General features: G+C 41.0%; 2 protein-coding genes across 3 annotated transcripts in view; one reads left to right on the top strand and one right to left on the bottom strand.

Moving 5' to 3' along the window:
- The window catches only part of itgb1a (integrin, beta 1a), a 46,337-nt gene extending 41,281 nt beyond the window's left edge, over positions 1-5,056 (top strand). The window contains exons 16-17 of one of the 2 annotated variants that reach the window (XM_026913769.3): positions 2,247-2,324; positions 3,483-5,056. In XM_026913769.3, coding sequence (XP_026769570.1) covers positions 2,247-2,324 — 78 coding nt within the window. In that variant the 3' untranslated portion in view covers positions 3,483-5,056. The remainder of the gene's footprint in view (positions 1-2,246; positions 2,325-3,482) is intronic. The other variant, XM_026913772.3, reaches the window with a different exon arrangement.
- Positions 5,057-8,138: 3,082 nt separating this feature from the next.
- On the bottom strand, positions 8,139-25,090 carry cdk13 (cyclin-dependent kinase 13). Its single transcript, XM_034305477.2, has 14 exons — positions 19,871-25,090; positions 17,936-18,484; positions 17,683-17,844; positions 16,399-16,538; positions 15,972-16,142; positions 15,162-15,351; positions 14,934-14,990; positions 14,704-14,805; positions 14,528-14,605; positions 14,294-14,410; positions 12,575-12,706; positions 11,614-11,810; positions 10,652-11,173; positions 8,139-9,682 (listed from the first exon to the last, which is right to left on the bottom strand). Exons 1-14 carry the CDS (start codon positions 20,848-20,850, stop codon positions 9,003-9,005), a joined length of 4,077 nt encoding a protein of 1,358 aa, XP_034161368.2. The 5' UTR covers positions 20,851-25,090; the 3' UTR covers positions 8,139-9,002.
- Positions 25,091-25,182: the final 92 nt, after the last annotated feature.

Here is a 25,182-nt window from a genome sequence, read left to right as displayed (position 1 = left end):
CTTTGAGCAGACTGACTGTTATTCAATTCAATTCAATTTTATTTGTATAGCGCTTTTAACAATGGACATTGTCACAAAGCAGCTTTACAGAAATAAATGGATTCACAATAATATATTGTAAATATTTGAATTTATCACTGTGAATTTATCCCTAATGAGCAAGCCAGTGGCGACGGTGGCAAGGAAAAACTCCCCGAGATGATATGAGGAAGAAACCTTGACAGGAACCAGGCTCAAAAGGGAACCCATCCTCATCTGGGTGCAACGGATAGTGCAATTATAAATAAATCCCTTCTATTATTGTGTACTATATGGACAAATAGTGCAATTGTGCAACCAATAAATTCATCACAGTTTTTGCAAGAAGTCCGGCTGGTTAAAATCTATCCACTGTCCACTGATGGAGTCCTGAGTACGAAGCTGCTCATGGCAGCTGCAGCCCCAAAGCCAGTACAGCAATCGCAGTCCCAGGCCATTACAGTACAGCTCCCCATATGTGATCCGCAAACCATCTCCATAGCCCCCAGGTGGCGCCATCCCCAGCAATCCAAACAGTTCTTCAGGCAATCCATATGGGGCCACCCCCAGCAGCAGCGAGCGATCTCAACCGATGAGAACTCCAACCAGAAGCAGGGCATCAGGATGGGTCAGGCAGCGAGGAGGAGCAGAAGGGCTCAGGATCACTGGCATCACTGGCATCTCAGAAGTAGCATGTGTAGCTCGACAGAGGGTGAGGGAGAGAGAGAGATGGAGAGAAAGGAAGAGATTGTTAGGATGTTGATGAGTTTTTTAACTACCAACCAACACAACCTATGTTTTTGTCTTAACAACCTATTTTAAAAGAACTCGTGAGTAATTCGTCTGGTTTCGGTCTGACTGGTGCATCTGGAGGAAATTTTCAGGAATGGGAGAAGTGACTCACAGTGATGACATCAGAGATAATCAGAGACTGGGTTATTAAAGGAAGAACAAAGGAATGGTGATCCAGGAACCTGACCTACTCCAAGAAATCATGCTTACTGTATGACTAAAGAAAGACTGCAGTAATGAAACTATGAAACTAAAGTGTTAGTGTGATTAAATATTATTGTTATTATTATTAAATATTAGATATATATTATTATTATTATTTGTATTGTTAGTAGTAGTAGCTGAACGTGTGTTGCCACTGTTGCTATTATTATTATTATTAGTAGTAGTAGTAGAACCCCATGGCACATTTTAACTGGCACCTCCTCACCTTCTTGCACAATATCTATGTGCCTTGTTTACAAGTTTGTTTACACTTATTTTTTTTGAACAGAGACAAAATAAGTAACTGTGCTGTCTTACTGTATGTATGTTTATGTGAATGTGATGAGTGATGAGTGACTGAGTGTAACACAGCAGGAACTAAAGAGGGAAGCAGCTTATTGGCCTTATGCACTTTATGAGTAAGCATATTGCACAGTCAAGAAGCACACTGCTGAGTAAAGAGTTATTTGTGCAGTGGAGGGGGTATTTCCAGTTAAACAGAAACAGTGTTTTGGAAAGACACCATCAGATGGTGTGTCTTGCACAATCTGATGGGGAATTTGTGAAGCAGGAGGCATGTGTGGGTGATTGCTTTCCTGGCCCTGCTGCTGGTTAGCCAGCCATGCAGGCAGTTTGTTGTAGTCTGTGCACACAGTGATGGATGACGTGAAAATGATTTCAGTGGTTTCAGCTGTTGTTATGAGACCAGTATTTGAATTTTTTTATTTTATTTTATTTTTTTTTTTAAATGTTGCTGGCTGTGTTCTCTCAGTTGAGTTTGTTGGATGTAGTAGTTCCGAGGACTGCAGAATTCTCCTCTACATTTACAGAGTAAAGCAAAAGGGAAAGGGAATAGATTTTTACATTTAAAGGCTTTGGCAGACTTACAGAAATGCTTCATAGTGTCCATCAAAGACATCCTCATGTTAGTACAAATAGGTCAGAATCGAACAATATCATCAAGTCCTATTTGAGAGGACATCAGAACACATCAACACTGTACTTCCTAGTGCTCATTTAATTGTTTTAAGAGTTTCCATCTTGTAAAGAGCAGTCGCTGTAATGGTTGTGAAATAATAAGGAATTTCAAACAAGATCTTTCCAGTAAAATCACTCCTCTTCCACTTGGCTCCTCATTATCATCTTTGTTCTTGCTTTTGCTGTGTTTTTCATCTCCTTTGCCCTTTTCCATCTTGCCTTCAAATTCTTTCTGTGCCTTTTTCCTTCCTTAGCAAGAGAATCCAATTTACAAGAGTCCTGTTAATAAGTTCCAGAATCCAAACTATGGACATAAAACTGCAGCTCTTTAAGTGTGTATTACTTTCTGCTCGCCTCTGCATGGTCTTTTTTGTGTCTTGTGTGTGTGAGAGAGATTCATTTTGTTGCTCGTTTTTGTGGCTTGTGATCTTAAAACTGAATTTATCTTAAATCATTGTGTGAATAACTATTTATAATTATTTATATTTTTAATAAGTAAAACTTTGAAATGGATTACTTTTTTTTACTGTATTGTAAACTCGTGGTTAGTTTTTAGGGATGTGAGAGCAAAAATCCTACAGTACTTCATTAGGGTTGGATGAAATCACAATATGATAGTGGTGCGATGATTGCATCACAATACACTTAAAATATTTTTTAACAGTTGGTTGATTTTTTTGCCCGCTTGTTCTAGGTTAAATATGTTTTGTAAATGTACGGAAAATCGTGTATCGTGTAAAAAAAAAATTTTTTTTTTAATTTTTTTTTATACCCCTTTTAGCAAATGTCAGCAGAAACAAATTTTCTTTTCTGCATTTCTTCTTTTTTAAATTATACTTTGATTATACTGTTTTATTATAATATTTAATGTTTTTTTTGCCCTCTTGTTGCCCTAAATTACCAAAACCAAATGTTTTTTTCTGTTTTTCTTCTTTTTTGGTGCCATTGTTTTGTGACAAATTTCTGCAAAAAATTTTTTTCTGTTTTCTTCTTTTTGTGGCAAACCTCAGCATAATCATTTGTGTTTTCCTTTTTTCCTTTTCTTCTCTTTTTTATGACTTTGTTGGAAAAACTAAGCTAGAAAGCAAATTTTCTGCTTTCTATTTCTATTCTTGCTTTCCCCCCCCCTTTATGATACTTTTTAAAAATCAAATATTGTGATACATATTGAGTACTATGAAAATGTTATTAAATATATTGAGATTTATTTTTGACACCTCACTCACCTGTACATTGCTACTACAACTCATGTTCCCTGTCCATTAGTTTAACAGAGAAATGTGTTATGAACTAATCATCTTACTGATGAACTACTAATCATCTTACTGAAGCTTGTACTATTGCATCCGTTTCACTCTTTCATTCAGATCCTTAACAAATGAATTTGGGTGTTTTTCTGCTTTTTGACAGGACTAAACTTGAGACCACTGAATCTTCAAAATCCTGTTGCTCTGCCTGTTTTCACGTGTTCATGTTTCTGCTTTTCACAGGGCGAAAATCCAATCTACAAGAGTGCTGTTACAACTGTCATCAATCCCAAATATGAAGGCAAATAATGCTCAGCTCCACTGTGCTCAGAGCAGTGTTCTTCATTTCAGTTTGAAATATTTTCTCCCATTAAAATTTCTTTTCATTTTATTTTGTAGAACTATGCATTTATTTTGTAGCACTGCGTTTTGTGCCTCCTCTGTTTTACTGCGAAACATGTACAGTTTGTAAAGACTTTATCAGCATCTGAAGCTCTTGTTTAGAGTACTGTTTGTATTATTTCCCTTTGTTTCACACATTCATGAGAACATTGTGTGACACAGACAGCTATTAGTCCTTCATAAGCGATACATAAGGTATGAAGCGAACCTTTATTGCGACAGTTATATACATTATTATTTTCGCTAGTCTTCATTTCCGCTAGTCTTCATGTTAGAGACAGCTAAAAAGCGTTACGCAGCAGCATCACTGAGTGTGTAAGGTCTGACATGACAATCAGGAGTACTGTTTATTTGTATGGGTTTCTTTTAATTATGTCAATGAATCTAGAGATACTTGCTTAGCATGTATTGAAGGCATGTTACAGACTTATGTTATTTTATGTTATGTTATATTTCAATGTTTAGAACATTTCTCGTTTCAGAACAACAATACAACAATTTTATGCCACACTCAGACGCTTTAGGGGCATTTCACTCAAACGCTCATGGCTTTTGTTCAGAGTTTCTCTCTCAATCTAATTCTCTACTACAAGTGATGTTATATAATGAGCAATTTTGCAACGTTTTGTATATCTGCCTTCAACCTGTGTCTGTGGAAGATTGTGTACTTTACTGAGAGTCGTTTGTATGTAGTCCTGAAATCAGTATGTTTACTGATGTCTGCAGTTAAAGCCTCTGGCAAAATAGAAAGAAAAGTGTGATTACAAAAGAAAAATCTGTCAATGAATAAACAAATGCCAGTTGTAGAGTAAGGAAATATATCCTAAACTTCTGTTTAATTATAGTTGAAAGCTATTATACGAAAACTCCTATTTTCCACTTAACCAAAACATTGTGGGCGTGTCAGACTGCATAATGATTGACAGTGTAGTTTCTCCTGCAAAACAGATATATCATTACTTGCTGATTTACTTTGGCATACAAGTATGAATATTTGCATATGTATGCAAATAATGTTCTCTGATATAGTGACATTTTTCCTCTCAGAAGAGATGTTGAGGTTATAAATCTCTGCTTTAAAAAAAAAATTAAACCACTGATACCATTTAAAAAAATATATTAGATTTGTGAAAACTTTCATGGTACATGGTTGTGTGGTTAAATGTTTTATTCTGTTCTAATGTTTAAGATGATGTGTTTACTTTTAAAATAAAGAAATTGCCATTTTGAGGTCTTTCTTGCAACTACCAAGACATATAACTGGAAAATTCTTGATATTTGATGTGTAATGCAGTATTATGTTACCCACAATGCCTCAAATCCTAGCCTAGTCCTTTATGTTTAAGTGCCTTTTGAAATGTTCACTATTGCCATGCTGTTTTGAATTTATTTATTAAAACAGACTCTTAAAAACATCATACGTTTGTTTATTAACGAGAATTATCATTACTCTGACATGAGGTAGAAACTTCTCTACAATCTTGCAAAGATCATGAGCATGAAGCACTTGTTGGATCAAGAGCATGCACAAAAGTAAATTTGTGTTTAATTTCATTTCATAATTCAGTACAGAGGAAGTGTAATGGGGAAGTGATCCTGTAGAGGGCAGCAGAAGGACAAGCACTAATTTTAGTTGAGTTACTTCTGTGCTTCTGACTGTCTCAGACCAAGGACCTCATTTATTCATACTGCCTATAATGATTCTCTATAAAAAAAAAACCTGTGAAATCATTGTTATGATTTTAATAACACCTTGGGCAGAGACAGATTAATAACCACATAAATTTAAGGTACAAAGCTGAGTGATGTTCAGAAATGAATAGAAAATGGTATGTGATGACAAAGCTACATAATATGGGTTAAGATGATTTCTTCCTCTTTGGTACACTGCACAGTAATGCACTTAGATATAATTCAGATCTGGGACTGTTTCACTTTCATTTCTAAAGACTCTTTAGAAATTTCTGGCATCTATTGAACTAGAGCATTACCCTTTGTCTCACACTGACCAGCTTTTATTAGCAGTTTCATGGACAATTAGCAGTTTAAAAAAAAATTAAGTATAAAAAGGATTAGTTTTATTATACTAGTAAGGTATAATGGTTTAATTGAAACAGTGTTAAAATAATAATAATAAATTATTTTGTGTAGTGTGTACTGGAATGTGCAAAAGCTCCTGAAAAGTAGCAACAGTATGAATACAATTTAAAGTTAGGATTAAAAGCACTATAAAAGTCAGGTCCATAAGTATTTGGACAGTGACAGTTTTCATAATTTTGCTTCTGTACACCACCACAATGAATTTGAAATGAAGCAATCAAGATGTGATTAAAGTGTAGACTTTCAGCTTTAATTCAAGGGGTTTAAAAATATTGCATTAACTGTTTAGGAATTACAGATATTTTTAGAGTCCCTCCATTTTCACAGGCTCAAAAGTAATTGGACAACCTAACAATTATCTGTATAAGGATTATTTTTAATACTTGGATGCAAATCCTTTGTAGTCAATGACTGCCTGAAGTCTGGAACCCATGGACAACACCAAATGCTGAGTTTCCTCCCTTGAGATGCTTTGTCAGGTCTTTACTGCAGCTGACTTCAGTAGCTGCTTGTTTGTTGTTTCGGTGGTGGACAGGGGTCAGCATGGGCACTCTCACCAGTCTGCGGCTACATGGCCCCATGCGCAGCAAATTGCAATGCACTGTGTTCTGACACCTTTCTATCAAAGCCAGCATTAACTTTTCCAGAGATTTGTGCACTTCTGTGGGATTGGCTCAGAAAGGCTAGCCTTCACTCCCCACACGCATCAGTGAGCCTTGGGTGCCCAAGACCCTGTCTTCGGATCACTGGTTGTCCTTTCTTGGACCACTTTTGGTAGGTACTAACCACTGTATACTGGGAACACCCCACAAGACCTGCTGTTTTGGAGATGCTCTGACCCTGTCATCTAGCCATCACAATTTGGCCCTTGTCACCCGGTCAGATCCTTACACTTACCCATTTTTCCTGCTTCCAACACACCAACTTCAAGAACTCACTGTTCACTTGTTGCCTAATATATCCCACCCCTTCAGAGGTGCCATTGTAATGAGATAATCAATGTTATTCACTTCACTTCTCAGTGGTTTTAATGTTATGGCTCATCGGTGTAAACTGAATTTGCATCTCATATTGAGGTAATGATCAGATGATTTGGATTGATTCATTGATTTAAAAAGCGATGTTTGAAATGAATCAAAGGCAACAATCATAAATTGATTATCATTTACAGTTGTGCATAAATTTATTACTAAAAAAAAAAAAAAGAGACAACTGGTGTATAAAAACTGAGCTAACTTCAAGACTGAGCTGCTGTATATCCCTGGAGATATACAGTAACCCCATGTCAAAATCTAGTGATTTCCCTGTAGGACTCATATCATACCTTCTGACAGTGCTTTAACCTCAGTCATGCAGATTACTCCTGTACATCATCAGGTGGATCTGGCCATTCTTTTCCAGAGAGAGATTACTCATACGCTTGTTCAGTCCCTTGTCATCTCAAGATTGGTTTACTCCATTTCACTCCTGGCAGGTCTTCCCCTGCATGCCATAAGTGTCTGCAACTCAACCAGAATGCAGCCACATAATTTGTTTTCAGTTTCCCCAAGTTCTTCTAAAACTCATGCCAGTTTTGTGTTCCCTCCACTGTCTTCCTGTAGCTGCCAGGGTTAGATTTAAAACACTAATCCTTGCCTAGAAAGCCAAAAACAGACACTTATTTACCTGAAGGCACTAATGAAACCACACTCTGTACCACTTTACCTTAAAGCCTCAAGCATGGCTTGACTTGACCCACGATCCTTCAAGATACAAGGGAAACATACATAGATTATTCTCTATGGTGGAATGAACTTCTGCTGGCTATCTTCAAATGACTGAAGACCTGCCTGTGAACCAAGCACTTAAAATCCTTGTGACTATTTTCTTTGCTGTACTAATGCATTATACCAACTCCTCTCTGTAGTATTCTTAGGCCATGCCCATTTGTAATCACATGACAACATGTATCTGATGGACACTACAAAGCACTTCAAGTCACTCTGGATAAAGGCATCTACTAAATGCTCAGAAGCTTCAAAAAATTTCAGTCACACAAAATTTACTCTCCCTTCTTAGATCAGACTGAAAAAAAAAAACAAAGCCATAACTGAACCAAGGGAAGCTGATGCAGGTGTGTTAGGGCAGGAGAAACACCTCCCTCTCTCTCTCTCTCTGTGCAGTGCAGAGTTGAGTGGTGTGCCCCAATTCAGCTCATGAGTTTGGTTTGTGGAGTTGAAGCAGCTAGCTGTTCAAGCAGACAAAAGAAAAAAAAACTACAGTGCTGAATTGCTGAATGCAGTACTAACTCACAGGTGAAGAGGATACAAGCGATGGGGAGACAGTTTTAGTAAATTAGCAGTCTGCGTTCGATTGTGCCTAATCAACACTACAAGAACACAGACAACAGGACATACATTGTTGGCATTTCTTTAATAAACATTTGCCAAAAGAACAAAAACATTTTAGTAAAAAAAAAAAAAAAACCAAAAAAACAAAAAACCACATTGCCGCTCCTCTCCTTTTTGAAATTGGATTAAACTGGTCTCTTTGTTCCATTTTACAATGGCTGTGGACAATGGCTGGTGGAACTGGTGAGAAAATACAGCTTTGTTTCATTCAGTTGTTCAGTAGACAAACCAATTTAAAGGAGCCTAGTCACCCAAGTGCTGCCAATCTCACTGGAGCCAAGTGCTTTTTTAAAAAGCTCCTCCAGTGAAAAATGGACCGAGCCCACCAATGTTAAGTCATTAGGGGAAAAAAAAAAAAAAAAAAAAAAAAAAACTACATTACTGGTCATTTCATCTTGTGCAGATACAGCACATCAAAATCATTTCATATCTTAGTTGTTTCCACCTACTTTACTCAGTAGTGCAAAACATTGTAATACTAGTCTGTCCTTATGCAATTAAAGGCGCCACTAAGGTACAGATAATAAAAACACTTACCCAGGCTGGTAAATGTACGCTCAAAAAAGGTCAAATTTTATTTAAAAGACAGCAGTTTGATAGATTACCAAATCATAGAGAGGGGTAACTAATAGAAAAAAAAGGGTGAGGAGGAAAAGTAATCCCTCTCATCTCACACCCCTCTATCTGCAGCTCAAGCCACAGTAACCTAATGAAATGCCTGCCTGCATCCATAATTAGAATTATTACAAATTAAGTGTGCCTCTGTAGTGCACTCAGTGCTGGCTTGATCGATGGCAACTGCTTCTTTTACAGTCGTCCTTTTCTGAGGTGTGAGTGTCACTGTGTTGTCCCTCCCATTCTTGGGAGCCAATCAATATGGGAGTCCCCTCCCCCTTAGTGCTGCAGTGTTTAAATGGGGGACGTACCCAAGAGGAAGGGGTGGAGCTCCAGACTGGGATGGGGAGCCCCACACTTGGCCTGGAGGTGGTGGCGGAATAGAAGGGGGCGGTGCTCCTCCATCCTTCTGGCCAATAGCAGGGTTGTAGAGATGTATGCTAGGGGGGTGGGAGGGGCCCTCCACGGGTATAGGACTATGATTGTACTCAAAGCGATGGTCCTTGTCTCCGCTAAACACCATACTGCCACTGGCTCCTGCAGAAGCTCCACTAGTACTGCCACCTGGTGCTGCTCCATGAGGGAAGGGCACCGGGGCAGAGGATGTGGCATGAGCATGCGCATGAGGGGGTATTCCTCCTCCCATCATGTGGCTGAGGTAGCTTTCTCCGAAGCCTGTAGGGGGAAAGGGTGGAGGAGGCAAGTGGCTTCTCGGTGGAGGAGGAGGAGGATAATCAGGCTCGGGTGGCCGTGCTGCTTCTCCTAATCCCGCAGAAGTGGAACAGGAAGAGGACAGGAGAGGCTGGCTCTCAGGGGCCTGCCGGTAGTCCAGGTCTGCACATGGAGGGGGTTCTGGGGGCTCCGGTGGCCTCTGATCAGGAGGCAGGATGGAGAGCGGCTCAGGAGCTCTGGAGGATGATCCGCTCCCCTCAGTCGCTGAAAGACAAGAGACAAAAAACATTATTTCATCACCAAGAAAGAAACAACTAGGGTCCAAAGGTCCAAGTCCACCAAGAACAGTTTACATTTCATCACTTCATTATTTCATCATTACTTAGAAAATGAGTACTTACAATGGGTGTCTACTTAAAGTAGACACCCATAAATATCACCTGACCAAGTAACAGCCTCTCATAGTGTACACTTGTGTTTTTGTTGTATTTGCATGCTGTCTAAAAGTTTTATTTTCTGTACATATTCCCACACTTGGTCACTGTTCCCTGCAGGCCAAGAAACTCATCATGTCTCATGCTCAATATGAGCCAAAAGGGGAACAAGCAGTTACAAGCAATGACACATACCATTAATTCATAATTTAATGTAAAATTACATTTTTTTTTTTTTAACTTAATCAACTAGGTGGGTACCTAATCAGTCAACCATTCGTGCCTGTTACGAAGCTTTACTTTTATATTCAGTGCTAGGTGTTAAGTTGTTAAGAACATTTCAAGGAACAGCTTTACCTCTGTTACAAAGTGCTGATACAGTAGACTCCTTTACCATACAGGTTAAATATAACCTCCTTACAGAAAGCTTCATTATATCAACTGTATGTTTTTCTTTGATCAATAACATTTATAATCATTATTAGTCTTAGATTATGTGAACGTGCCTGGGAATAAGCTGTTAATATAGAAAAGATAACATTAGATCGAGTGGCATTAGAAACCTCCAAGTTGCCTTGCAGCTGAAACTACTGTCAGAGCTGCTGTTACAGAAAATTCATCAACACCTTCTGACCTAACATCATACAGCACTGTAGTATTCTAGTACTGCTAGAATTCAGGTACAATTTCTGGAATTCATTTGGTCACCAATTTTTAAATAAGTTACAAAATGGAAACTGTCAACTTGAATGTCTATTGTTTGTATACAAAATGATCCTAGAAGGAGGAATGGTTTTACCTGGTGAAACAGGGCTAGGCTCTGGTGGCTGTTTTATCTCTGTCGGGAGAAGAGGTGGGGCAGCCGCCCCCACTGCTGTAGAAATGGTTGCATCCGCCCCCTCCGTCCCAAGGGCTTCTGCACTCTGCTGGACCTTAAGAAACTGAGCGAGCAGCATAGTGACGGCTGTTTGCGTGGCTGCGGCTGAGACATCTCCGTCGTGTTTGCCCTGCTGCTGCGGAGTGGGGGGTGACGGAGGCTTGGGCAGGGGTGGGGTTCGGGGGGCTCCGCCCACTGCTGGAACAGGGGGTGGGGGTTTGGAGGCTTTGGACTGAGACTGGGCAGGAGGCTCCGGTGGCCTCTCCGGCTCAGCTGCTCCTGGGAGAAGAGCCTTGGCTAGGTGCTGCAGGGTTTCAGGGTTTATCTTAAAGCCCATGGCCTGGGAGAGCTGCGCAGAACCTGCTGGGGCGCTCTTAGACTGGAGCAAGTTCAGAAGCACAGCCAGCTGCTCCTGGGTCAGCTGAGAATTAGGACCTTTGGGGTCTGAGGGAGACATAACAGGTTTCTTAGGGCATAAAAGTAAAAAATACATTGCATCAAATTGGACTAGCTTTTTTAAACTTTTCAGACTTGGATACCAGACTTGATCACTGGTGGTGATTCTTAATTACACTATGATAATTGTAAAAACTAATTGTAACATTACCAATTAACAATCAGTTGATTAAATAATCAACAGCTGACTTGCTACTTTAAGTGTGAATTTAACAGGCATGCATCTCCGCAAGACGAATAACATTTAACACTAAATACATGCTCGATATGGCAAAGACTGTAAGTGTACCAAGCTTGGAACAAATTCACAAATATTTAGTACATAAACAAAATCCACAGGGACAGATCCCTTTGTGTATAACTGATATCTACTGAAACTTCTGAGGTGTATATCAGTCGGCTGAAGAGCAGAGGGGGTCTTATGTTACCCAGCATGGTAGCGGCAGTGGCACTGGGCCCTTTGTGTCCTCCAGCAGAAGGGAAACCCTGAGGTGTGTTACTGCGGCTGTCGTCCAGTCCCAGCTCTTTCCGTGGAACTTTTGGAGCAGCTAGTTCTTCCGGCATCTGCTTCTGCCTCCGACGTTTTTTACTCCACAGCTCGTGACAATCCTGCCACAGAGGGAGACTGGAGACACAGAAGGAGAAGTGTACACATGAGAAACTGGTAAGGCAGAGAGAGTGTCTGTTTCAATTTCCAGTGCGACATCGACATGTGTTGTCTATAATCAAGGGTGGACAAATCAGTAAAAACTACAGCACGTGCCACTCGTTCAGAATCCTGCCTGCTCCACTACACACATGGCTGAGGCACGATCTGGTTAAAGGTAGAACAGCTTGTAAGAGGCAGATTAATTTGCACACATGGATGAGAATCCCATAGGTATGGGCTAACACTGATGAACCTTTCTATTACAAGTAACAGTCCCTTTGCAGTTAAACATACTGAAGGAAAATAAAGACACCAGCTGAGCTCAAATAATACCTTTTACATGCAACAGAAGGACAGAATACCAGAGCTTACAGTTGATAGCCAACGACCTGTTGACATTTGTGTCACATGTGCACACATTAAAGTTATATAATTATTAGTTAAATAATTATAGAAGATGGTACTGATCAAGTAATAATCTGTTTCCTTTAGTCTGTATTAATGCACCACAGTTTATTACGTTACATTAGTTATCACTTTTTGCCTTGTCAATGAGGTTTCCAGGCAACCAAAACATGGGAAGCACACCGGGGCTTTTACTTGCCCAGTGGGCTTGCTAATAAATATATGGATTTGTCCACCTTGATAACATTTTATTTATATAGTACTGATCAATAAGAAAGTACTTTAGAGAAAATAGCAAGGGAAAGGTTTTTCAACTAATGACATGGCACTCGTACTCTGGTGGAGGCATCTTAGCAGGGTCCACATCTCTCAGGAAGTCGCTGCTGAGAGCCTGTTCTGCAGTACAGCGCTTACTGGGGTCCAGAGCCAGCATGTGATCAAATAGGTCCAGGGCTGTCGGAGGAATACTAAATACAGCAGGGCAACAAGATGAAAAAGAAAAACTCATTTAGCACTGGGGGAGAAAAAAAAATGAAATTCCTCTTAAGCAAACAACCAGCAGAAGTTTTCAGAAGTTCATAGTAGTCTTACAGTCTAAATGAAATAACTACATCATTGTGTACAAAGTATGGCACACTGATATGCAGTCATTGCAGTAGAAAATGTGCAACATTCATGTTTTCCATATTACTTTTCAGTAGTGACATGATGAAATGTAAAATAGTCACCGCATTGTTTCTATACTGAGTGATCTCTTTTCTAAAACGATGTGGGGTTTTGCATTTATAGATGGAAATGCTGAAATGAATGAAAGCCAACTAAACACTAAACAAATGATGTGGATGTTTTGACTTGTCACTTGTAATACAAGGAGATGAAACAGGTGTCTAATCACAAGCTCTCTGCTGTGGGTGAGAAACTAGTAATCTCTCAAGCCGAAATGGATTAGATCAAAAGTTTTGGGTTGTCTGTAAGGGACATTTAACAATGTGCCCGTTGACACTCTAAGGCTATTAATACCCTTTTACTAGAACTCCACTAACTCTAACTGAAATATTTTGCAAGAGGGAATTAAACTGAAAACAGGCAGATTGTTTCAATCAAACGGTATTAAATGGCCAAACACCAGTGCACTTAAATGGACCACTTCACATCAGGGGTTGATTAGGGGTCTGCCTCTGATAACACAGGGCTGCTGACTTCTCATTGGTCAGCTAATTCACAGGAGTTGTATGGCAGACATGCCACAAGTTTTGATAGATTGAAAATGTGTGTAATTGCTGTGGTGAAGTTTTCTGTGAGGAGACATTTATTTATTTTTATAACAGGGTGCTTACAGATAATCAGTGGCAAAACTGCTTTGTTCCTGTGAAGCCACTGTTTCTGTATGAAAACTGCAGTGCTGCTTTGCCACTGGCAGCAGCGCTCTGGTTGGTGCACACCGATTGCTTTGGCCTCTCTCTAAAGGACTACCAAAGCCAGAACCATTTTTCTGAGATTTAGATAAATGCTGGATTTAGAAACATGCAGAATGGACTAGCTCTATGAATGATCTGTTTTCAAACTGGTCTGGACGTTGCACCACCTCAACCTCGCTGTAATAAAGCTTATTATTCGTATGATTCTCCTACCTTACAGATGAGCGAAGCACAAAACACTCATTATTTGAACGCGGCTTTAGAAGTAGAGCTGTTCTTTTAAGTTTTCAGATACAGGAAAGTTTTAATGTGGAGAGATCTGTGGTTTCTCAGTAACATGACAAGCCACATTTCTGTCTGTTGCTGAAACAACAAATGATAACAGGAACTAACTTGTTTTGAAAGTGTTCCAAAAAGTATGATGTGTTGTGCTTTAATAAATAAAACGGGGTGGTAGTTGATTGCATACCCTTTCGTTTTATTCCTTACATAGCATCAACCACACCATAAAGTCAGTAGACTATGTGGCCAAAAAGATATTACATTGCATTATGGTTTGAATGTTGCAATGCACCTCTCAATAATAATGTGTTCAAGTCTATTCCCTGTATTAAAATCACTTGTGCTGTTACTCACAAAGCAAACTCTTCACGGAGCCTGCGTCTGTACTGTTTCTTTGGTTTCATGGTGTTGAAGTATGGCAGTTTGATGACGTCGGGCCACACAGCAGGACAAGGACTGCCACAGATACGACTGAAGAGAAAATGAAATGGTGTTAGTACATAACAGCATGCGACATCAAACCAAGCTGTGAGACAGATACATCTTAAACTGTTATGACTCTGAAAATGAGGATGAAGACCAAGTTACCTAATTAGCTCTAACTGCGCCAGCTCTTGGTTGGCTTGGAAAATAGGTTTCTTGGTGAAGAGTTCACCCAGAATGCACCTGGAATAGAAGAAAACATAGCAACAGGAAATTTAAACCCTGGAAACGGTAAGGGCGGGCTCGCTATATAGATCTCCACGATAGCGTTCATCTCTTACCCGCAGCTCCACACATCAATGGCAGGTGTGTACCGCTCTTCCCCAAGCAAAAGTTCAGGGGGACGGTACCACAAAGTAATCACCTTATTGGTGTAGGGCCGGCTATTTAAAAAAAAAAAAAAAAATGCAGTTAAAGTCATAAATATTGTGATGATCGTTGTGCAATTCCATAAAGTGTTAATCTTTAGTCTAATTTTAGTCTTATTCAAGCTTAACGTGAGAACACTGACCTTTCCTCAGAGTTGTAGAGTCGAGCCAATCCAAAATCCGCCAGCTTTATCTGCCCCCTAATGAAGAGGGAATATGAATTAAAAGTATGCCAGTTTGGATGGTGTTATTTAGGGAACACAATCAGCAACAATTTCATAAATCATCACACACAATAACATACTCAGTCGAGCCAGGAACAAACTGTCTTTCTGTTATTTTGTATCATAGACTTTCTAAAGCACACTAACTTGTTATTGAGCAGAATGTTAGAGCACTTTATGTCTCTGTGCAGAAAGTTCTTCTTGTGGCAGTAGTCCAGACCCTCCAGCAACTGCCGCATGAAGGATTTGATGTGACTCTCGTTGAAATGGACTAGGCCAGACTCCAAAAGCCCCATCAAGTCATGGTCCATGTACTCAAACACCAAGTAAAATGCCCCTGTCAGACATGGTTCACAATCAATACACACTCATTTCACTGACGATAACAGAAGTAAGGATCAATGGATGACTACGATGTTTTTCTAACTCATGTACACAGCACATCCTGTTTATTATCAGTCTTAGATTATGTGGAGCATCTGCTGTACAAGTCCAAGTGTATGAGCTGTTAGTATAGAAACAATAACGTACTATGGCGAGCGTGTTAATATTAACCTGTTGTTCATGTTACAGCCGGAACTACTGTCCAAGCCGTGCTGTTATACAAAAATAACACACACCTTCTGACCAATCAAGACTGGCTCATTCAGCTGCGCTGTGGTATAAAACTGTATAAACAGCTCCTGTATAATAGTTGCTTCCCGATTTTATTGAAACATGCTTCTTTTTAAAAGGTATTCAGCTAGAAGCCCATGATACCAGGCTTCGGCCCATAAGAGCCAAAATCTTGACACCCTTCTCTTTAGACAAGTTTCAGAGCTGATTGATATTCAAGATATCTGACAATTCATTATGAGCCTCTTGTTCATTTAGATTATTTATGCTAAGGTCATATCAAATGTAAGAAACGAAGGCTAGTTGATTTTTTTTTCACTACCTCATGCACACAGCACATACCTTTATCATTCTTGAAGTCCAGAGCATCTTCTTTATCCGTGACAATCTCCTTCATATTGATGATGCTCTTGTGGTTGAGCTGCCGTAGGATCTTGATCTCCCTGATAGCTGTGATAGGAAAGCCCTCTTTCTCGTTGTCTAATCGTACTTTCTTCAGAGCCACCATCTCAGCTTAATTAATGAGAGAGAGATAAGAAAAGTAAGGATTTCGAATGCTAGTCAACGCAATGCTGAATCTGATGCAGCGTAAACGAAAGTTCCTGTTTAACACGTGAACAAGATGCACTACTGTACTATTAAGTACTACTGAAACTAGACAGTGCTACAGCTGTCTTTATTGCATTAAACCATTACATTTAAACAGGTATTGCAGCAATGGGAGTAATACAGTGTTAGAAGTAAATCTGTTAGTTAGTGAGAATCTTACCTGTGTCTTTATCCTTGGCTTTGTACACTTGTCCATAGGTACCCTCTCCAGTGATCCCAATGATTTCAAACTTGTCCACGCATCGCTTTCCCCAATCTATCTCTGTCTCCTTAATCTCTCCAAAGCGTGGACCACATATTCTACACACACACACACACACACACAGAAAAGAGAAATATTAATCTGACATTACATTTGGGATTTATGGCTAAGAACAAATGTTTGGATGTGCAAAATAATCACTTTATGGTCAAATTTTTTTTCAATGTATGAACTTTTTTCCCCCTAACTGTGCCCTCTTTATTAATCGCAAATCATATTAAAATCATGTGCATATGAAGGAGCACATGGACCTCACCTATAGAATGACCCTTAGATCCTTATACAACATAAAAATGGCAGGTTAACTAACCAGTCGTGTTAATTTTCTGTTAAAGTGTCACCCGCAGACCAAAAAAAAAAAAAAAAAAAAAAAAAGTTACGGTTGTGTTAAATATATTATTTGGCACATTAAATAGGCTCCTGGAGTTAGTGGGAAATCTAACTATGTTGATTGGGAGGCTGTGAAAATGTTTGGTAGCCAAACATGACTCACAAGCCACTAATCGTGGGCGAAAAAAAAGGAACATGTAGGCACTTTCTGCGTAATGTCATGTTGATACGATCTTCTTTAAAAAATAAAAAAAACATCTATGGCACTTTACTATTCTCAAATTTCTGCCTACATATTAACCTCATTAGTGATTAATGACATCAGACCTGTGAGGTCAAAGGCAAATCCTGGTTAACTTACTAATAGCACATAGTTAACTTATTAATAGCCCATTTTAAAATGATAGTTTTATGCTCTGTCTATTTGTCCATCTTTTTTTATTGGGAATTCCATTTGTTCCTTTCTGCTTGCAGCTGTCTAAGGATATTTTCACATCAGTTTCAAGTTTTGTAAATCCCAAATTGTACATCACATAACGTAAAAACAAATCTATGGAATTCACCATCAAATCTGTTTGTACAAATGTTTTATACACGCCAGGTGTCATAATCAGATTTCTTAAAATGAGAGCACCGCTTTAAGCTGCTGTTTACATGAGCACTTTTAAGAGATGGTCGTTGCTGAAATCAGATGACCCACTATTCTGTGATGTGATTTGTGAATGTTGACTTTGACTACAAACATTCACACAAACTCCAAACTCCACAGGAGCATATGTGATGAAGGAAATGACACCAAACATGAAAATGGCAAAGCGTGTGTGGTTGCACTAGAGCTCTGTGATGACGTACTTTGGCCTCCTTCTTAATGTGGCGGCCTTTTTCTCTTCTGGTGGGCTCTGAGGCGAGCCGAGCGTACTACAAGGGAGTTCTGGAGGGAGGGGGAGGTCAGTCAGGAGATGGCGGGTTTTCTTTTCTGGTTTCTTCTTCCCTGAGTGTGTAGAGTTCTTCAAGCTAAATAAGAGACAAAAAGGGGTCAATTTCGCTGATAAATGATGCAAATACTTTCACAAAGAAACAAGCAACACAAATAAATAGTACAGACCTATCAGTTCCATCTATGTGGTCTATGAAGTTGGGGAGAGGCAGAGAGGACAGTGAGGACACCGGAGCATTCCCTTTCTCCTTCTCCTTCCCTTGAGCAGCTTGTCCTTTCCTCTTGTCCTCCTTCACCCTGCCCTCCCTGCCAGACGGAGGCACCTCCGAGCAGCTCTTGGTGGGTTTGTCGACAGGGGACTGTGGCTGGCTTGATGCAGGGCTTCTGGGGCCCTTCTCAGATGCCGGAGGAGGAGACGGGGGCCGTGTTTTCTTCACTGTGTGATTGGTGATGGGGCTGGGCTGGGGCGCAGTGGAAGAGGAAGATGAGCCCTTGGTTGGGGTTGAAGCGTTGCTGGAGCTCTTGGCGCGTGCGGCCTCAGCAGCCTTGGCTCTCTTCTGCTTGCTGAGCTCGGCAGCCAGGCTGCTCTTGAACGTGAGGGTGCTGGGTGAGAGGCTGGAGGGCCGTGAGCGAGAACGTGAGTGACGGTGACGGCTACGAGAGCGTGAGCGGCGTGATGACGTGTATGGGCTGCGTGAGCGTGATTTCCCTGGACGCCTGGAGCAGCAAACATGAGAGTTTAAAAGTAGATCATGTTAACATCTCTCATTTTCTTCACAGCTTAATTAAGCAACTAGTTCATTTCACCTGGGAGAACTCAGCAATCATTAAATATCAACTAAATAATCAGCAAAACAATAAAAAGGAGCCTATAAAAGGATGGTTTCTGTCAGCAACACAAACACATATACTAATATTAAACAGATTTTCCACTGTACCATGACAGCAAACGTATGTAACAGAGCTTAGTGTTGAAACTGATCTTTATACCAAAATGCTCACACTCAATTCTACACATCGCGGCTTCAAGCATGCTTTGAATTTCCCCTCAATAACGTGTTATGTGAAAAAATACAATCAAGAACAGGAACAAGTAAACAAAAGTCAGCCATACACAAAAATTAGATGTCATGTGAAGTTTAATCAAACATTATAGTTTAAAAGGTTTCGATGACACTTGTTGGGGTGCTATCATCGCTCAGAAATGAGTTATGTAGTGGCTAATATTGCTTGTAATTCCACAGAATGGGGCCCTGCAACACGATAAATTAGTTTTACACACCCACACACAAAACAAGGCTGTGTCTTCAACTAGATCAAAGTTCGACCATCTCATGACCTCTGTGAAAACTTTAGCCAGTCTTTAGTTGCTTAAACCAAGGTCAAATGTTAAAAAGATCAGACATATTGCCCATTAAGAGAAACAGAAGTATAAAATGTGTAACCAAACTCCATAAAGCCTTTCATATTAGGCCAGCTAACCAGAGGATGTCATGCGGGTTGTTAGTTACTTATTAGTCACCACAGATAGGTGAATGTAGATCACCCTAGAGGCAGCTCATGACCTTTACATAACACTGTTTTTTTGAACACATAAATGCTAACGTTCATCCTACAGCTGAGTTTCAAGCTTACTAAAAGAGAAAGATGATGTCTTTTTGGGTCAGAGTATAAAGCAGCATGACTTATTTTTCCCCAAGCAACTGGTTCAGTTCACTTCTGGCCTGACAGACAGTATAACACTACAAACTTTACACAATATGGCCACATAGGACTCTGTGCAAATGAATCTGACTGATCACTGATCTGTTGCTGCACGCAGGAATGTGTGTGTGGAGGAAAAATAAAGGAACTGACTACCCGAGGCACCTACATGAAGGAGGAGCATGTATTAACCAGTGTGTGCGGTTCAGATATGAGAAAAGGCCCCAGAGGAGCAGCTTCAGCACTGGGCTGAGACTGCAAATCAGTGGAAGCTCTGAAGCATGCCAGCACCTTTACGGCTTAAATGAAGCATAGAGTTAAATACAAGTGTGTGTGTGTGTGTGTGTGTGTGTGTGTGTGTGTGTGTGTGTGTGTGTGTGTGTGTGTGTGTGGCGTTACCTCTGCTCAGAACTGGGGCTGACTGATTTCCTGTACGGGCTCCGGGAGCGTTTTCGGCTGTACGGGCTGGAGGTGTGCTCCCACACTTCGTAAGGACTCGGGGAGCGGCGCCACGCGTACGGGCTTCCCGGGGAGCGCTTCCGCTTGCTCGACGGCGACTTGGATGCGCTGTAGCCGCTGTACGGCTCCGCGTCCCGGCTGTAGTAGGTCGAGCTCGGCGAGAGCCTTTTGCTCCCGTAGCCCGAAAACTGGTTGTAGCTGGGAGACTGGTAGCCGTACGGGTAGGAGGAGTACGGGCTCTCGGCTTTATTAAAGCCCGGGCTTCTTCGGTAGGGCCGCAGCTCGTCGCGATCGCCCCGGTAGGCTTGCGGCGTGTCTCGGTACGCAGAAGGAGGCTCCTTGTCCGACTTGGTTCTGCTTTTGTGCCGCTTGGCCTCGCGTTTGTTGTCCGCGGACGACTTCTTGCCGTTGCTGTCGTGGTTTCTCGTCCGATCCCGCGACTTGGACAGCGCTTCCTTCTCACGACTCGATTTTTGATCTTTGATTTTCAAGTCCCTGTCCTGTCGGCTTCCCGAGGAGTCGGGCTCTCTGCGCGACTTCCTTCCCGGCGTCACGTCGCCGTCTCGGAGCTCGGCTAGGTCGGCCCACTGGTCCGCTCTGGGTGACGGACTGCCCGAGAAACGCTCCGACTGCGAGCTCACGTCGTCGTACTCCACCGCCAGACCGTGAACGTCCCCGTCCCTGTCGAAGCCGTCCGGTTTCTCAGGCGAGCGCCGCGCCTCTCGCTCCCTGCCGTGCTTGCGCCTCTTGCGCCGTGACGCCGACGAGCGCCGCTTCCCGTCCCGGTGCCTCTCCCGCCGGGCGGCGTTAACGCTAGCACCGCCGCTCCCGGGAGCTTTACTCCGCCTCTCATGTCTGCGGTTCCTTTGTGCCGAGGGGCTCCGGCCCCGACCGTCGTGAGAAATCTCCGGATTAGGCATTGATTGAGTTTAATATCCCCGTTCTGAAATGTTTGTTTCCAGGTGACCGGTCCCCGGTAAAAACAAAGCAAAACATTTGAAACAAATATAGCTGGTAGCTAGCTATATAGCTAGCCAATTTAGCTAGCTAAAATAGCCAGAGTCTCCTCCAGCCGCGGGTTTTGTCTCTTCTGCACAAAAGCCAATCCACTGCATCAGTACTGCGAACAAATAATCTGTAGAAGAATATATTCTTTAAATGGTCCAAAACCCGAGACAAGATCTGGATAATCCAGTTAAGAGCATTTCAGCATGTGCTAGCCGGCTAACTGTGATTAGCTAGGCAGTTGACTAGCTACCGCTAACTTAGCGAGCCATCGCATGAAGAGCCTTCTTCTTCTTCTTCTTCTTCAAATCGTCTTCCATGGCTTCATACCGCTCACTGTTTCTCCATTGTAAACAGGAGTGGTGTTCAGTGGCTGTTGTGACCTGCCAAAAATAAGATTCCCGCAGAAAAACAAAGCAAAGAAAAGAATTCGTGTACTCTTTCAGAGTGAAACTTCTTGACGCTTTTGCCCTCACACTACTGACTCTCACTAACAAGGAAGTAGCTACGCAAAGCTAGGCTTCCCCCGCTGGCTAGCTTACATTCCCTTTCAGCAGATTCAACAATATAAATATAAATTTAAAAACAAAACAAAGAATGCTGCTTCCAGAGAGATAATTTGCTATAATTACGAGAAAATTTAAAATACCATCTGTTAAGTATTTAAGATTTTGGTATAATACAATTTCAGGGTTTTTTTTGGTGTGTGTAGCGAAACTCGCGTTGATAACATGTTACTACAAGGCCTCTGTGCACTGTAAAGGCCTTCAATCCAGCAGGCATGCTAGCCGTGGCACTTATTAACTTCTCTGAACTGCGTAAATCCTGCAGTACATCCCCTTAGCACCAGAGGGCGAGTCCGGCCTACATGTGGGATTAAGATTCTCTTACTTCCACCAGTAGTTAAGAACAAATATTTCATTCCGGTGGAAAAAAAAAGTGTAAATAAGATGTATGTTCACCTAGTATTTACTACTTGAAAGCTTGTTTTTAGCCACAGAAAGATCAAATACACCATGGCCAAAAGTTTCTGCACACCTGACCATCACCCATATGTGCTTGTTGAACATCTCATTCCAGATTTAGTCCCCTTTGCTGTTATAATAAGCTCCACTCTTCTGGGAAGGCTTTCCACTAGATTCTGGAGTGTGGCTGTGGGGATTTGTGCTCATCCAGCCACAAGAGCATTAGTGAGGTCAGGCACTGATGTTGGAGGAGAAGGTCTGGTGTGCAGTCAAGTTTCAATTCATTCCAAAGGTGTTCAGTAGGGTTGAGGTCAGGGCTTTGTGCAGAACTCCCAAGTTCTTCCACTCCAAACTTCACAAACCATATCTCCATGGACCTCACTTCCGCTGCAACACATCTGGGCCTCTTAGTTCCAGTGAAGGGAAAACAAAGACAAAGACATGTTAGACTATTGTGTGCTTCCAACTTTGTTTCAACAGTTTAGGGAAGAACCACATATGGGTGTGATGGTCAGATGTCCACAAACTTTTGGCCATATAGTGCATATGACAAGACTACGATTTTACAGGTGCAAAAAGTAATAAGTCTGTTCCTTGCTGGGTTTTCTTTACTTGTCCATGTGAATAGTATTTATGCATTTATACTAAGATCGTAACATGGGTCAAAATCAGAATTATGTAAACATGTTTAAAACAGAGTCTGAATAACCATTTTCTTTTATAAAAAAACAGTCATCACCTTCAATTTATTTTTCTTTCCAATGGCTCACAGTACACAAGTCAGACAGACAAGTACACAGGAGTATGGCTAATGCAACAGCCAACAACAACAACAAAAAAGTGGGTGCCAGTGAGATAGGGTGTGGTCAACTGCTGCAGAGAGCTAGGAGGCAGAGTTAGAGCAAAAAGTTTTAAAGCGATGCAGTTAAACTGATTTACATGGTCATTTGTAAACCTATAAAGTGTAAATCATCTGGAAGTGTCACATTAGAAGCCTATATACAGTACAAAAAATGCATAAGTTACATAAATTGCAAACTGATCAGTGATTAATAAAAATAACAATTTTGGCCGTGCATTCATATATACCGATCAGCCATAACATTAAAACCACCTGCCTAATATTGTGTAGATCCCCCCCTTGTGCCACCAAAAGCTCTGACCCATTGAGGCATGGACTCCACCAGATCTGAAGGTGTGCTGTGGTATCTGGCACCAAGACGTTAGCAGCAGATCCTTTAAGTCCTGTAAGTTGCAAGGTGGGGCCTCCATGGATCGGACTTGTTTATCCAACACATCCCACAGACGCTCGATTGGGGATCTGGGGAATTTGGGGGCCAAGTCAACACCTTGAACTCTTTGTCATGTTCCTCAGACCATTCCTGAACAATTTTTGCAGTGTAGCAGGGCGCATTATCCTGCTGAAAGTGGCCAGTGCCATTAGGGAATACCGTTGCCATGAAGGGGTGTGCAGTACTTGTCAGTAATTGTCTGCAACAATGTCTAGGTAGGTGGTACGTGTCAAAGTAACATCCACATGAATGCCAGGACCCAAGGTTTCCCAGCAGAACATTGCCCAGAGCATCACTTGCCTCCTTCCTATAGTGCATCCTGGTGCCATCTCTTCCCCAGGTAAGCGACACACACCAGAGCATCCACATGATGTACAGGAAAACATGATTTATCAGACCAGGCCACCTTCTTTCATTGCTCCATGGTCCAGTTCTGATGCTCACGGGCTCACTGTAGGCACTTTTGGCAGTGGACAGGGTCAGCATGGGCACTCTCACCTTGCAGTGAGCCTTGGGCGACCATGACCCTGTCACTGGTTCACAGGTTGTCCATTCTTGGACCACTTTTGGTAGGTACTAACCACTGCATACTGGAAACACCCCACAAGACCTGCTGTTTTGGAGATGCTCTAACCCAGTCGTCTAGCCATCACAATTTGGTCCTTGTCAAAGTTGCTCAGATCCTTACGTTTGCCCATTTTTCCTGCTTCCAACACACCAACTGTGAGAACTGACTGTTCACTTGCTGCCTAATATATCCCACCCCTTGACAGGTGCCACTGTAACAAGATAATCAGTGTTATTCACGTCACCTGTTAGTGGTTTTAACGTTATGGCTGATCAGTGTACAATGACTTTTGACAGAAAATTAATGCTGGAAGAAGAGAGCTGCAAACAGATAAGATTAGAAAGAAACAAACAAACTAAGCTTTTTAAAAATGGCAATGCAAGAAAAAAAAAAAAGCTTATCTTCACTGCTCCTACAAATGGGAATGATGGTTCCTGCCAAATATAAGGCAGATCATGTATTACACAAAGAAAATATTTTAACAAGTCTGTACATTAATTAAATTGGGATGTATTAAATTCAATGTAATAATTTGTATGGACATGTACACCATTCATACACTTTTTAAAAAATCTTGTGTGCGTGTGCACATCCTTGCACAAACATGAACAGATAAGTTTGAGCCATTGCAAATAAGCAAAAATTAGCACCATAACAAGATTAGTAAGTAAGCAGGCAAAGCACAGCTTAGTAATTTTGCTACAAAAGCCCACCATGGTTATCTCACGCCACCATTCCAACATACAGTATTTCATACATATTAAGCTTAAACAGAGAGACAGTTCAACATTTGATACCATATTAACCGTGAACTACGAGTCACAATAAATCATGGTAGTTACTGGTGTAAGTATCTCGACTGATTTCCAACAGCAAGTTTACAAAATTGATCAAATCTACAAAATGGTTTGCTCAGAGTGTCCAAGGTTTCAGATTTTTACAAAGCAGTAGTAGTTCTATCCACTTTTAAAAATCACACACCCAGCAATGATGTGTTGCATTATCTAGAACCTTTAGTGCCACTTGTCCATTAAAAAAAAACTGCAGAACACATGCCTGGCTTTTTTTAGTGTTTCCAGCTGGATTTACTGAAGAATACGGAGTTATGATTCTTATTAACATGTTTTGAAGGCGAGAGCTAACACATCAAGCCTTTACTCCAACTACACTTAAATCTGACAGTTTTGGTAAATTAAGCAATTGGCATGTTAGAGCATTTGCTAAGAAGCAATACAGTACAAAAGAGGTATATTACCAACAGAAATACATATAGAATATACTGTATGAACCAAAGAGTACAGTGAAACTAATATTTTACATTTTGAAATGTCTAAAATAAAATCAGTCATTCTGTCTTCAATAAAAATAAACAAAATAAAAACATAATGATGGCATAAATTTAAATTAGATTTAAAACATAAA

The sequence above is a fragment of the Pangasianodon hypophthalmus genome, chromosome 1 (genome assembly GCF_027358585.1).
Source record: "Pangasianodon hypophthalmus isolate fPanHyp1 chromosome 1, fPanHyp1.pri, whole genome shotgun sequence".
Taxonomy (NCBI): Eukaryota; Metazoa; Chordata; class Actinopteri; order Siluriformes; family Pangasiidae; genus Pangasianodon; species Pangasianodon hypophthalmus.
The sequence above is the reverse complement of the archived record's forward strand: the minus strand, read 5'-3'. Positions and strand labels throughout refer to the sequence as shown.